Consider the following 15,480-nt stretch of genomic DNA (forward strand, 5'->3'; position numbering starts at 1 on the left):
ATGAAGAGACATTTTTACAGGACTGTGGGGACAACAAAGATCTCTTTTGAGAATTTCAGAACCGTGATCACTCAAATTGAGGCCATCCTCAATTCTCTCCCACTGACAGCCCCCTCTAGCGATGCCAATGACCCCTCAGCACTAACACCCGCTCATTTTCTTATTGGACGCCCACTGACAGCTTTGCCGGAGCCATCTCAAGAAGACAACCGGACATTAAACAGAAGGTTCAAAAGCATCACCAAAATGGCAGGATAACAAACAACAGCACGCCGTCAATGACATTGTTATCATCAAGGAAGACAACACGCCTCCAATGCTATGGCCACTGGCAAGGATTACAAAAATATTCGACGGAAATGACAAGATAGTACGAGTAGTCCCAGTTAGAACAAAAACAGGACTCTACATACGACCAGTAAGCAGACTGGTTGCATTGGAGAAGGAGAGACCAGAATCTCAGTTACCCAAATGGAAGACAGCGGATGACTCAATGGATGAGGATTGACAAGTCAGCAGCACAACCCATTTCAATACAACAAGACCGGAAGATAAGCGTTCCATAGACAATGAGCAATCAATATTCAAGTCAATATCATCAGCATTCAATATTTGCAATATTTTGAAGTCTGTCAAGCTAATTGTAAATCATTCACCTTCATGACAGCAACGACAATGATGACCACAATGATGATGATGTTGATAATGACCACGAGGATGATGATGACGACAACGACAAAGACGACAACGATGACGACTACGACGAAGAAGATGACAACAAGGCAAACAACAATCAATTTTCAGAAAACAATTTCCTCATCAAAATTTTCTGTGAAATGTCTTGTGTCAAAAGGTCTCAAGTGACTTCAATATTACTTTTCAATTGAACTCGTTCAAGGAGGCCGGGTTATGTTGTGGTAAACAACCTTTTGACCTTCATATTGCGAGGGCTTCAAAATTTCAATTCAAGATGACTTCTTCAACAAATGCAACAATAAATTACCACGTGATTTGAACTAAGAAATCATAATTTCATCTGATTTTATCAACAACACTTGTTTCCTTTTGAGCTTGAGTTCTTCTTAAGCATAAAGCACTTAAAGTCTTTAAAGCGTTTAAAGCAAGTCTAATCAACAACAATAAGTGTTGCGACGCAACACTATCGATTCTTTTTGCAAAAAAAACAAAAGCTGGTTTGAAAATTGCGATAAGGCACTTTTACATTTATGTTTCCTCGCTGTAGTTCATTCAAACATATTTAATCCGATTTCACATTTTACTAGTATAAATTACTCTTAACTTTTGTCGCAGCTAAAATGGTTAACCCTCTCGAGTTCGTGAACATAAATGTAGTTCACAAGGGTAGTTAAAATGCATAAACATAGGCACTGATATTAACTTACGTTCGAGTGCAAATTCGCAAAATTTCACTCTCTTCGTGCGCCTGTTGTCAAATAGAATGTAATTCACCAACTTTTTTGATAGAAATCTTAAGAAATACATTGCTAAGAATTGCAGGAGAATTCTCAGGGGGCTCCGTTTCAGTTTTTGGAATAAGATTGTGAACAACTGCCCTCCAAAAATCATTTTTTATTTTACTGTGTTACTTTATTGATGATAAATATCACATAACAAATTTCGTAACTGTACCTTCAGTCCGTCGTGAAATTTGAAACATGAAAAAGAATAGAGTAAAATGCATGTGCCGAACTACATTAATTACATACTAGCAAAATGAAATCACGCGTCGCCTAAAGAGATGAAAAGTCGCATTGCAACAGAAAAACCCGAACGCACTTAAGGTTAATTTCTTGAAAGTGTAAGATAAGTGCAGCAGTGGAGTTGCAAATGCCAAATCATTGAAAACAATATCCTTCACAATTCTTAGTTCATGTGAAGAGAAATACATTTAAAAAACTGGGATTCTTGAGTTTAGAGTACCTTAAACATTCTTTATGTGGAAAAAATTAGCATTGAAGCAAGTGGCCCATCAAAACGTTCCAATATAAAATCAATATGCGATCAAAAATCTAAAAGAAATTACGCACAATTTGAATGGATAGAATTATCACGAAAACATTAGCCAACAAAATGTCTATTAAAGGCAAGGAACACATTTGCAGTTCATATAAAAATAAACATTTCAGACGGGCGATATATGTTTCCGATGCAGTTTTAACAGAAGCAGAATTGTAACCACTCGCAAATTTGTGAACAAAATAAACTAATATCATTTATCATCTCTGATGTAAATCCTTTAAAAATAATAAATTAAGAAAATTCTCATACTTTTAATTCTTTTTTTCATTTGTAGGTACACAGCTGAACCTTTGAATTTTCAATCTTTAACTAGCAATTTGATTATTGATGGATTACAAACTCATAAAAATCAATCTTATATTGATAAATGGTAATTTATCTGAAAACTGTTGTGAAACACTAACAAATGTTTTTTGTTGGCAAGAGAAGGCTTCGAAAACCATCCGCATGATTTAATAATAATAATTGTGGTTTCTGCGTAATCGCAGCGGAACAGCATTAGGCCTACGGTAGCCTGTTTTCAGCTGCCCTTTTTCTTATTATTCCCCACATTTCAGACTGATCTTTTTATGAGCATTATTGCTCTTTTTTTGGTGCCTATAGCCACTTTTTTTGCGTCTGAAACTTTCACGTGGTACCATCATTGCAGCCAATATTGGTCAGGCTATGGTGAACCTGAAGCTATGGTTAAGTAAGAGCTCCTCCTCACACAGACAGCTTCATGGAGGCAGGGGATTAAACTCTCAATCATTGGCGTGTGATTCACATACCTTACCTCTCGGCTATCACGCCAAATCAAAATGTAAAGTAAAAATGAGCCGACATAGTTGAAGCCGAACGTTATGTAATCTTTCAGAGATAAATACCTTGTTAGCCATTAAATTCCAGGAAGCGATTAGTATTTTCAATTTATAAGAACGGAGAACTGAAAACACTTGCGCTTGGTTGCCTTATTTTTGATGGTATTTTTTGCCATTTCACAATTATGGAGGAATTAAAGTTCAAAATTATGGAGGAATGCCGCTTGTTTATCCAAGCTTGTCCCTGGTACACCGATGGGAGCGTTTTGCGGTCGTTGCAGTTTCGTCACGATAACCAGCTCGCTGTATGTCCCACAGTGGACGAGAGGCATGGCTATTGGCAGCGGTCTGCTGGGTGCTCGCACTCACTGGATGCCTTCAAAATTACGTATCCTCTTTCATTGCACCACTGGAATTTATTATAAATTGAAAATACTAAATACTGGAATTTAATGGCTAACAAGGTATTTATCTCTGAAAAATTACATAAACTTCGGCTTCAACTATGTCGGCTCATTTTTACTTCGCGCTTGCATTGTGTACGTTAGAGTGTATAATCCATATATTGATCATTTGTGTATTTACTTGATCCTCTTTTTTTATCCACTCTGAAAGAAGATTTAACCATTTGCACGTAACTTTTAACAAATAATTAATGCCGCGACAATTTTCAGAAAAAAATTTTCTATTTATTTAGCGTTAGTTATCATCCTTCTCTGGAAACTATTTTGAAAAATACAACCATTGTCTAAGTTGGAGTGGCGCTCAGGTGTTCTAATCAATTGCTACGGAAATAAGCTGATGTTTTCACTGTAAACTCTACTTCAATTGTTGTCAAAATTATATGTCACAAAAGAGCAACGTTCGAAAACAGTCGCTTACTTATTCATGAACTGAATTGAAATTTTTGCACTGCTTACGTGAAAATTTCGCGTTCGAAACTGAAATTTGTTCTACAACTGACGAAAAAATGCGAAACATTCTTACATATTTCCATAAAAAACTTATTGAAAAAGACAATCAAATGGTTTCTCTGAGGAATCCAGAGTGATTCAATTCGCGCGGTATAGTTCCAAAGACAGAATCACTATAAATAACCCCCCTTTGCAACCTGGTAACGCCAACATAATGTATCAAATTCTATTTTTCTTTAACAAATGCTTGAATTATTCCAAGACTCCGTACGCAATCAAAGCATGTCATCCACTGGGTAATTGGAAAGGTGACATCCCCCTGTGGTTATTGTCAAATTTATCTATCACAACGATAAACTTGAATTAACAATCGTCCACCAATAATCCCGAATTTAGGAACTCCCTAATTGTTAAACCGTTATAAATGAAAGAGCGTCTCCCACAACATGATTTTGCAATTCAAAAGCGGGCTAACGAACTGGATTTGGTCACAACGACCTACACTGTAGGGTAAAACTGTTTCTAAAAACTGAAAATGGGCGTTTAACACAACCTGTTGATAGTGTTAAGGCAGCTGAAGATCTTGAGTCACGGGAAACAAGGAAAATATCTCCGTATCAACGCAACCCAGCCAACAACTGGAATCCTAATCAAGTGCCAAACAAGCGGCGAAACAAACGACATTGTGATGTAAATGAAATTGATAATTGTGACAAACTTATCATCTGAGAGGAACACTTGCTGGAAGAAAACCTAATGACAACGACACTCCTCCCAATAGATGATTGTCCAAACATAAACTCGAATTTATAAACAGACGCAGTTTACACGCCCTTTTTGACTTTGTGTTTTCGTAACATTTTTAACATCAAGTAATTGGACAATCATCTATTACTTGGAAACGGAAAAACACTTGAAATTGCTTTTGGTTATTAACGAGCAATCCTTAAGGTCGCATCTTGGGAAAATCTGCTCTCAACGAAAAACCCTCGAAAGGAAACCAGCTGTAATAGCTGTATGCGAAAGCTGGCCAACTTATAATGATCCCTAAGATATGTGCTTCATAACAGGTTATCAACCATTGGTAGTAAAAAAAGAAACGACAAAAAGGAGGAGGCTTTGGCTTTTTTGTACGGGATGATTGTAAGATAATATCTAAATTCTTTTTCGACGTAAATCTGGAGCATCTACTCTTACCCGTAGAAAGCGGAAGAAGGCGAACAAAATTGTGTGTTCTAAACAGGCCTCCCTCTGAAAAAAATTAAAACTTTCTTTGAGACATTTGAAACATTGATACCTCTGATACATACCATCAACAGTACAATAACTTGATCAATTCATTTAACTATGAATTGCAAAACGCAGAACCGACAAGAGTAACTAAGTTCACGAGCAAATATATCGATTATTTTGTCGAAACAATCTAAAACATGCATCAACCCTGAAATGGACTTTCAGCGATCATTGCAATCTACTCTATAAATTTGATTTTTCAGTCTCTTGCTCTCAATCTAATGAGTTTGATTACAGTTGTAATTTTAAATTTTTTCAGAATGAACAGAATTGTTTGAATTTCCTCTTCATTCTCCAAGACAGGTTAAACAAGATGAAAGATTATAACCTTCAGGGTTCTTGATGTGAACTAAGATCAATAATTCAACAATTTTTTAATGATAAATGTCCAATTACGACAAAGAGTTCTTCAAAACAGTTGGATGACAAACAGGTTAAGGAATCTTATTAGCAAGAGAGATCGTGCACACGATACACTCATATCTCACACAAATAATAAAAGTCCGGTTGAAGCAATTAAGAAATTTAGTAACAAATGAAGTGCAAAATGCTCGCAAACAACACTATGATCAAAAATTGACTTTATCAGGTAGTCCAGCACAAAAATTTGAATTGTTCAAAGAATTCCTAGGGCAAAGGAAGAAATCAGTAAAAGGCATTGATGTGGAACACTTTAATCAATTTTTAATCAACATAGGGAAGAAAATGAGTAACACAATTTTTCACAATGTAGACAGTGAGCCAGGTTTACCATATCACGACAAAACTTTTTTCTCATTTCCCTTTGACACTAATATTCAACATAATAAGTTCATAAGAAAACAAAAATTCAGCGGGTCATGATGAGATTAGATACAAAATTTTAAAACTTGTAGCTTCAGTTGTCAGCTACCACGTGGCTAAGCTGATTAATTAGAGCATTCAAGAAGGATTTTTTCCGGTTTGTCTTAAAACAGCTAAGGTAATTCCTCTACGTATAGACGGAAATCTTGAAAAGCCTTCAAACTATCGGCCAATTAGTTTATTGTCATCCCTGAGCAAAGTGTTTGAAAAAGTCATGAATACAGGGGTGGTTGAATTTTTCTAATAACTTTTCTCAAATAAACAGTTCAGATTTCGGCCAAAACGCTCAAGCGCACACGCTATCGCATCAGTTACAGAACTGATGCGAAGTTATATTGAATCACAAAATATGGGTTTCGCTTGTTTCATTAACTTTCAGAGGGCATTTGACAGAATTGATCATTCACTTCTTATGAAAAAAAATTACAAAATCTAGGCTTTGGAGGAAAAATTAGTACACTCATTGCTTCATACCTCTCAGATAGAAAACAATTTGTAGTCCACGGATCAAAAGAGTCGAAAAAAATGGAAATTAATGTAGGTGTTCCACAAGGATCAATTTTGGGCCCGTTGTTCTTTCTTTTGTTTATCAATGATCTGCCTCAAAGCGTTCAGGACAGTTCAAAAAAGCACCTTTTGCAGATTACAGAGCAATTTTAACAAAAGGCCGAAACTCGGAAATTGAGGAAAAGCTCAATAGTGACTTGAAAAAGATGAAAAATTGGTGTTCAGGAAAGGAACTTGTCATTAACAGTAAAAAATGTAAAATTATGTGGTTTGGCCGAACTTTTCTATTACAAATGTATAATAGTTATGCCAAACGAATGATATCGTATGGCAATTTAGCTTACTGTTCGGCAAAAAACAAAACTCAGTTCTATTTTTTGTATACAAAAACGCATTTTAAAGACTATGTTTTTCAAGAAGAGAGAAGACCATGTATGCTATTTTTTCAAACGTTATAACATGCTGTCAGTTTTCGAATTATATTTTGAGGCTCTTGTAAAAGAAATGCTGGTTCAGATTGCAAAAGTTTCTCTTTTGAATCTTCTTGATGTTGACAGTAACAGGCCAAACATGCGGACATCCATTAAATCATTCATCCCTTTGCCAAAAGTCAAAGCACAGACTCAGAAAAAATCCTTGAGATTTTCAATCATAAAAACGTTCAACCACCTTGCCAAAGAAAGTCTGTTACCCAAACAATTATCTAAAAACGAAATTTTTTCGATTCGAACTAAACTTAGGGCATATTATTTGGATAATAAAGATTTTTTTGATATGTCTTATTAGGTATTGCACGTTTATGCTCTGGGCACTTCTTGTAGAGTCATTTGACTCCTATGCTGTCCAAGGTGGTAAATTGATTAAACTTAATATTCTTTATAAATTTTTTTATATCTTCTACCATCTGAATTTAAATCTTTAAATCTATGTAAAGTAATAGTCCTCTTATTGGTTTTTTATTTAGTTGACAACTGAAGAAATATCACGGCAATTTTGGGTTTCTTGCGCTAAAATTTTCATATACTTCATTTGTATCTGCATTCAACTCGAAAACGTATTGAAGACTTCGACAGGCTTTTTATCTTTAGCTATAAAGATTGAAAAAATCGGCTATATGAAAATTTCAATTTTCATGTGATTTTCGTTGATCATAGCAGAGTTTGGAATCACCGATACTTAGCAAAAAGATATATTTATGAAACAATTTTATTCTCCCTTTTTCCAACTAAAATAAACTGTTAACACCACCACCGTGATACATAGGTATTAATCACTAAACGTACCAATTACACTAATGCAGCGACAGCAATCTGAAGAATGTTTCTCTTCGCAGCACTTTGCTCGGAAACTTACAGAAGCTCCTCTATACTAATTCAGCATTTAACATCGTTACACGTCGGAATTTCGTTTGGTTTGGGATCTAAACTAGCCAATTTTTTGTTCAGAGCACAGAAATGTTTGTTTTTGAAAAGAGGACTGCCAGCCATATTTCCCGCTTCGTTGTAAATACACACTATTATGATAGTCTTTCCACACAGGGTATATCCACAACCTAGTTTGATTGAATCCTCCCACATCATCTAAAATAGAGGAGGGAAGAATTGTTGCGCGAACGGTTTTCGTGTACCCCACTTGAGCGTGTATGATCCCTATTTTATGGGCATCAGGTACTTTTGACTGGATTTTTAGCGGATGAAAGTTTTAAATGGTATTTTCAGAAGATGTTTGTGACCACTTTTCCTACTTTTCACACTAAAACAACTAAAAGTGAATTTACGTCGGCAATAACTTTTGTCGGCAATTTTGTAGGTGATGAAAAACATAGCTTCTGAATACTCCAGACATTAAACATTTAAACGTAAAAAAAGTCTTCAGTACTTTTTATTTTAGTTAAACAAAAACGACGAAGCTACTGATGTCTTTATTTTCGGATTTGTGGATATGTTCGTCCTAGTCTAGACCTTTACTTATTTAAAAAATTGAAATTTAAAAGCAAGGACAATAATTACCACAAAAACATGGTGCAGCAACTAGTTACATTTGAAGTAAAGTTTTTATGGGTCTTTTTAAAGTCAAAGCAAACTAAGGGAGATCACGGCTTTTCCATGGGTTGCGAAAGGGTTGGTTCGCAGAGAGCTAAGGCCATATGGTCTCTGCATAAGTCAACGAGTGTTTTTCCGATTAGTTTTACTTATTTCCTGCGTCTCCTTCAGTACTTCTGTAGGCGCGGAAGTATCTACTACAATGAACACCAAATTAGCATTACTACAGGCAGTCCAAGTTAAAAATTGTTATTTATAACTTCTCTAAACTTGAAAAGTCAAAAAGCCACAGCGTGTCGAGCTAAAATGCTAGCGCCCAGGTTGACCATCATAAAAAACAGTCCAAAGGGCCACTTGTAGCTCAAAAACAACGTTTCTGCGCATGAAATTCTAAAATTATGTACTTTCTTTTTATGGTGCCCTACCCATAAAATGCAATGAAAAACAATTGTACGGATCGTATTATGGTTACAAAGTTTCCATTAAAAAATGCTGTAAAAAAGCACATTTTTATTTATTTTCCAAATCAATTCGAAAGCCCAGTTTTGGATTCATTAAATCTCGAAACAAGATAAAATTCACTTTTATGCTCTCTTCTTTAACAAAAAACACCATAAAAAAACATTTATGGACCGTTTAACCGTTTTACGGTTACCAATTGTCCATAAAAGATGCTTCCACACAAAGTAAGATTTATGGATTTTTACTACTCATAAAACAGACCATATATTGTATCTTAGTAACCTTAAAACGGAATAAAAATGTTATCTTAATCATTATAAAACTGAACAGATATGGTATCTTACTACCCATCAAACGGATCATATATGGTATCTTATTAACCTTAAAACGGACCATATATGGTATCTTCCTACCCATAAAACAAACTATATGTGTTATCTTGCTAACTATCAAACAGATCATATATGGTATCTTACTAACCAGAAAACGGACAATAACCGTTACCCATAAATTATCAGCTTCTGTGTAAAAAGGGAAAAAAATAGAAACTTTCTTAACATAAATTGAGTAACATATGGAAACATAAGAATCATAAGAAGATCATGGGACGAAAACAAATTATGCCTTTTATGGCAGATATAGGGTACGCTTTATGGTAATTAAGGGAACATATATTTCGCTTCATGATAAGTAAATTTGGTCAACCCGGGTGGTAACACTTGGGTGAAGCTAATTTGTCCAAATATTGTGTCTAATTATTTTGCTCCTCTTTTCACTGTTGTTTACTTTAGTTTCCGATCTACCGTTACAGTATCCAATTTGTATGAATTGATAGCATTGTGTAAATTAGACAAAAGTTAGTTCAAGCCTCAATGATGCCGATGAATTGCTCAAAAAGATTCTCGGAATAAATAAATTCAAGTCTCTGAATCGGACGTTATAAATCTTTGTTAAATATTGTAAAAATAGTGTAAAATTTTAAATTATTGAGCAAAACAGTTGCATTGTATCAAGAAGATGTATTGAAGAAATTTGATGCGGAAATTTGATAGCTCTTTTTTGAATACTGTTTACGCTATTCTTTAAAAAAGCTGAGAGTTTTATTGACAACACTTTTCATGATGCGAAAACGAGACGTAGAGTTACACAACAAAGTGACGAGGTGGTGTCACTGTTGCACCCAGAAGCCCCAATCTATGAAATAGATATTAAAAACTATTGTAAGATTCTGAACCTTATTAGGCAGCCTAGAACGGGAACTAGCGCCCAGATCTCACAATTCGAAAGGTTTTTATTTGGTGGTTCGTTCTTTTTATTTGCCCCGTTTATTTGCTCTTCCGGCTTGATCAAAACAGTTAGTGCAACTATTCAATTAATAAACCAAGTACACAAATAACTAACGGAATAATAGTAACTATAACTCAAAACAATCAAACTATACAATGGTAATCCAGCTAAAGTAACAGTTTAAAGCACTAACTAGAATACACTTAAGAACTACTCAGAGCACTGACTGGTAATCCTTAAGCACAACAAAATCTACGTTCAGCCGAATTCCTACGGAACGGTACGATTCTACACGTTTATCTACCCGCTTTAAACGTCGGTAATCCCGCAAACTATCAGAGCGATCGCTCTATTGCCTAACTAACCGTCTAGCGATTTTAAACACGCTAGACCACAATCTGAGCTCGATGCTCAACGGTACAGGCAACTCTGTCGAATCACTATAACTAATCCGAGCCGCTTGCTCGATCAAATAATGCAAGTTCCAGAGCCTCTTGCTCACTTGCAACAACGATCGGTGCTCAATAATGCAACCGAACCGCAAAGACTAATCAGAGCTTCTCGCTCAATCAAATCAGGCAAAACTTAGCCAAATAACTCTAACTCTATAACAGCGACTATTCAGAGCCTCTCGCTCAATCGCTCCGGCAAAGTTAACGCAACGACGCTTAATAACGATTAACCAGAGCCTCTCGCTCAAAAATACCGGCAAACTATGCCAAACAATCGATAATTAACTCGTTCGCGATTGGAAACTTCTGCGCTGCGCTTATAGTGTAAGCCGCTTTTATAATGAGCCGAGCAAACAGTTTGTTTACTCAAACCAAATAACCGTCATTATTGCACCACGTTTCCACTTCCTATAATGCTATTGGCTACTTTGTTTACATTCCGTCATACCAATGCCGTAAAACCTCAACGTGTCGAATACCAAACTTACCTAATAGATATCAGTCAAGATGGCCGCCAAATTTACATATATGCGAATTCCAGATTTTTCCGTTTTTACGTGCGATTTGTTTACATAGGGGGGGGGGGGGGGTTCCTAGGTCACCGTCCGCACGTGCGCTTGTCCGCTATAGGGTTACGGTCCGGTTGCGTCGTACGTCCGTAACAAGCAAAAAGTTCAAAATGGCCGGCAAGTCGACTTATACTTGGTTACCTACGAAATATGTGTTTCCGGGTCTTTTGTTTACTTAGGGTGGTTTGGGGGGTATGGTTCGTATTCCGCCTAATCAGGCGTAGGCTCAGGGCCTTATTGCACCCTAGTGTGACTAGCGTTCTTCAAACTCAAAAATTGCGAATTTCGGATTTTTCCCCAAAATTATCACTTTTTCCCCTCATAAGTGTTAATGGCTCCCGACTGGGTAGAGCTGGCACCACTAATTCTGGTTTGTGAATAGCTTAGGGGTGCCCTAGGGTGATGGTGACCCCAGCTTGGTTCAGCCATATCGGCTTCAAAAAATCGGGGGGGGGGTGTACAGATTTTCGGTCCCAACTTGTAAAAAATTTCCGATTTGGCCAAAATTACGAATTTTGTAAAACTCCCGTTTCTTTGAGTTATAATGGATGTCAATGAAAATAACAAGATATTACACTACAAAAAGCTCTCCATAACATCCTCAAAGCTTCTTACTCGCAAGGAACGACATTTCCGGACGAAGCTTCGACTATTCAGTATCCGGGACGGAAAACTTTATAAGAGTGGGAAGCGAGTATTGCACAATGAAGACGCGTACTCTTCACTACTTAAGATGCATCACGACGAAGGTCACCCTAACCGCGTGAAACTTGAGCGTCTGGCTCGTAGCAAGTACCACGTTGAAAGATTACGTCCGATTTGTCAGCGAGTTGTGACACAATGCCACGAGTGCCAACGTCGTATCGGGGTTCGTAAGACCGGACCTATGGTTCACCTCGACAAGCGGCGGGTAGAACGGCTATGCAAACAATTGGGGATACCTTCTAACGGTACCCACCCGCTTTCTCCAGCTTTCAAAAAGTGAGTATTATAGTATATTGCGCGGACTATGTTTAAATACGATGATAATTAAGTAACTGCATTGTTTTAGTTCCGAGTCCCTTGACGTCACCCAGTTCCGAATCGAGACTCTGCGTACTGGTCATCATAGGTACAACTGCGTGTGCTCTGCTCTATCAGTAGTTCAAACGGGTGCCCGCAACTCTGGCGGAATTATCGAGGACTGGGTGAAACGCCTGCGAAAATCAGGACCAGACCGTTATTTGTTTGATCTCCCCGATGGGGTTCGTTCTAGTGAATCAACCGAGGACGTTAGCGAGCTGAGTTCGACCGACCTACGGATGATTGCCCGGTCGCCATCAGCTAATATTTACGTGTATATTAGTTCCCCCGGACAATCAGAGGGTCGTTGGGAATGTTACACGGGCACGCACGCTGGCCCATCGGTTCCCGCAATTTATCTTGCGTTCTCGGTCACGGACGAAGGAACGGGTCATGTTAGCCCAGTACGGAAAGTTGTCCCGAAACCACAATAAACTAAATTCTAAAGGACAAATATACAACACGATAACGATGATTTGATGACAGTTAATAGTTTAATTTTAGCTTTTACTTTCTTCAGCCCACATTATCCTCAGCCACTCCTCTTCTGATTCATTCCCACTATTTGATTCTTCTCCCCTCGCAGCAAACAACCTCCGCTGTGCTATCTGCTTCATACGGGTCAGCACACGTACTTCCATATTTAATAATTTCATCCTCCGCTTTAGTTCCCGGTCTGCTAACCTCGACTCGTCACCACCACCTTCATGATCTTAGCTCCTCTTCGAACACCCTTATTCATTTTAAGATTCAATGCAGTTTACTAGATAGCGATATTACAAATCAGATTATGGTGGGTTTTGGTGTTAAGTAAACAACTCAGCAAATTTGCGTTATTGTTGGTTCATCAACAATTCCGTTGGCCTTTATGTTTATGGTCATCCTAATACGGTTAGTTCAATTTTATAGGCCTCCCTTCTAGATCATTTATCCTCCGGGATAATAATTCGGTCTTAATTCGGAAAAGGAAAATTGAACAATGAGAACCTCCCTAGTTCTTTAGGGGTATTGTCTATATGATAACAGTCTTATGATAGCAATCTCATGATAACAGTCTCATGATATCAGTCTGATCTTTGAGCTAGTCAGTTTAGTTTTGCATACGTGCCACTAGTTGGTTCAGTCTTTTTGCATTCTTGTTCCCGTGCCTCTCTGCAAGATGCATAGCCATCGGAAACAGTTTCTTTTCCCCATGGCTAAAGTGATACCGGCGCAAGTGTGTAAGAAACTCACCCCTTGCTGGGGACCAACACAGGAGTCTCAATTGATCTCCATGTTCCAAAGTCAGAATTATATCCCCCAATAATTCATATCTAATAGAAGTAATCACAAAGCAGGCATCACCTAGCTGGTTCGATTCCCAATAAAGTGCCACCATGTTTATCAATGAAATCTTATGAAACAAGCAGTCAGTTCAACAGTAATGATCAAAATGAATGATAGATACCCTATTCTTAGCTTATATGTAAGATGTTTGTTCATTGTGGTTTCGGTCCAAGGTGAACACACAAACCTCCACCAAATGTTCTCTCTAGATTAATTACTCCATCCCTAGTTGTCACCTCGTCCGAATCCGACTTGCACCGAGGGCAAGTAATGCTCTCGCAACTCTTCTATCGCTGCTTTGATTACTCTCTGCAGGACAAGTGTCCGAAGAGTCTTGGCCTTCAAGTCGATGCTGGGCAGTCCCAGGCCACGTAAGTTCCAGTAGAAGGTGCGGAAAAGAGATCCATACCTCGGGCTCCACCAGGCGGTCGAGAGGTCGACGAGGGTCCTCCTGTCCTCCTCCATACTTGTCAGTCGAAAGAAAGACTGAAGCTCCAGCGTCTCCCAGGTGACACGTCCGATGAGGTTCATCCGGTGGTTCCAGGAGTTCGCATCATCTATCGACTCCAGCGCATCAACCTCGTCGCTGGTCAGCATCGGGGTCCCTACATAACTCCGGTCCATGAAGAGCAATGCCTCCGAGCCCAGGAAGCTCGGATCTGACAAGAAGTGCTGTTGAAGCAGCGCCCTCTTGCGTGCCAACACAACCGGATCAGCGTCCAGCTCGATCTCTCTTCCCAACCCGTCGCGCACATACTGCATGTCTTCGTCCAAGTCTATCGGGTGGAGGAATACCTCCAACGTCTCTCGAATGTTAAAATCTGCCGTTTCCTACTTCGGTTCTTGAAAATTAGCTCAACTTATTCGCGGTGACAAAAGTAATCAGAATGGCCGTACGGTTTCCGTTTGTTGACTTTTGCGCGGTGTTATATTTGCTCGTCGAACCTAGGTGTACGTCTGTTTACTAACCAAACTTAACGGAATGCGTTGTACTAAGGTCGTTATGACCGGTTGTACTTAACGGTTTGCGCACGTTCGATCATGTTCTAGGTCTCTTAATATTAGACTACCAGTCAGTGATTAACACTAGAGTACACGATGACACACAAGCAATTATACGTTAATAGGCGTAAATTACATAGCAACTACCTCTGTGGGATGCACAGACCACTCGAGGTCAAAGTAAATGAGAAAGTTTGGTCAGACTTATCTCAAATTGATGTCTCCTAGGGAGTCTTCGGAGTTGTCTTAGCGCCCTTCCCGCCGTTGTTAAAATAGGTACTCATTTCTCCTACCACCAACTGTTTCTTGTTATCGGGCCCTTTCGACTTCCCTGATCCCTGGGTTGGAGTCTTCGGTGAGTCTGGTTGATTGGTCTATGTCTGAGATGAGCTCTGATCCTCGTCGCATTGCTCTTCATGGCAATTTTCGTCCTCTTGAGGTGGAGTCTCTTTCGTTCCTCGTCTTCGGCCCTGAGGCGTCAGTTTCGTTATTCCTCCCTGTTTGTCCTCCCTTCTACACTTTGACAGGTGGTCTTGGCACCGTTTCTGAAGGTACGTCAGAAGTCCAAACTGAGCCGCTGCTAAGACTCCGAGGCCCATCACAGTCATTGTCAATATTGTCACTAGCACCGCGAAAGCTGTGGTGCGTCTGAAAGGTTCATGCCTCACGTGACTGGTCACCACTTCCTCTGCAAGGGGTTTGGCTAGCTCTTTCATTCGGCGGCTGTCCACCACCTCCTCGGGTAGGGTCACTAGCTTCAAGCGACTGGCTTCCATCACTGGCTGTTGTAGGTCTCGCTTCAGGTGAGGTGGCGCGGGCCTCTCCAGCAGACGTTTCTCCGCTTGGTCGAGTTCGCCCAAAATGGCAGTTAGCAAAGGGGG

The 15,480-nt window shown here is 38.8% G+C and overlaps 2 protein-coding genes across 2 annotated transcripts in view; one reads left to right on the plus strand and one right to left on the minus strand.

Annotated features, from left to right (window-relative positions):
- The window catches only part of LOC142349136 (cysteine-rich venom protein-like), a 319,707-nt gene that overhangs the window by 73,075 nt on the left and 231,152 nt on the right, over positions 1–15,480 (plus strand). The gene's annotated exons all lie outside the window — the stretch shown is intronic.
- Positions 7,596–15,480, minus strand: part of LOC142349696 (uncharacterized) — a 34,423-nt gene continuing 26,538 nt past the window's right edge. Inside the window, exon 5 of the mRNA XM_075401425.1 lies at positions 7,596–7,977. Within this exon, the coding sequence (XP_075257540.1) occupies positions 7,771–7,977 (207 nt within the window). The 3' untranslated portion in view covers positions 7,596–7,770. The remainder of the gene's footprint in view (positions 7,978–15,480) is intronic.

The sequence above is a fragment of the Convolutriloba macropyga genome, chromosome 11 (genome assembly GCF_964194025.1).
Source record: "Convolutriloba macropyga chromosome 11, txConMacr16.3, whole genome shotgun sequence".
In the NCBI taxonomy this organism is placed as follows: Eukaryota; Metazoa; Xenacoelomorpha; order Acoela; family Convolutidae; genus Convolutriloba; species Convolutriloba macropyga.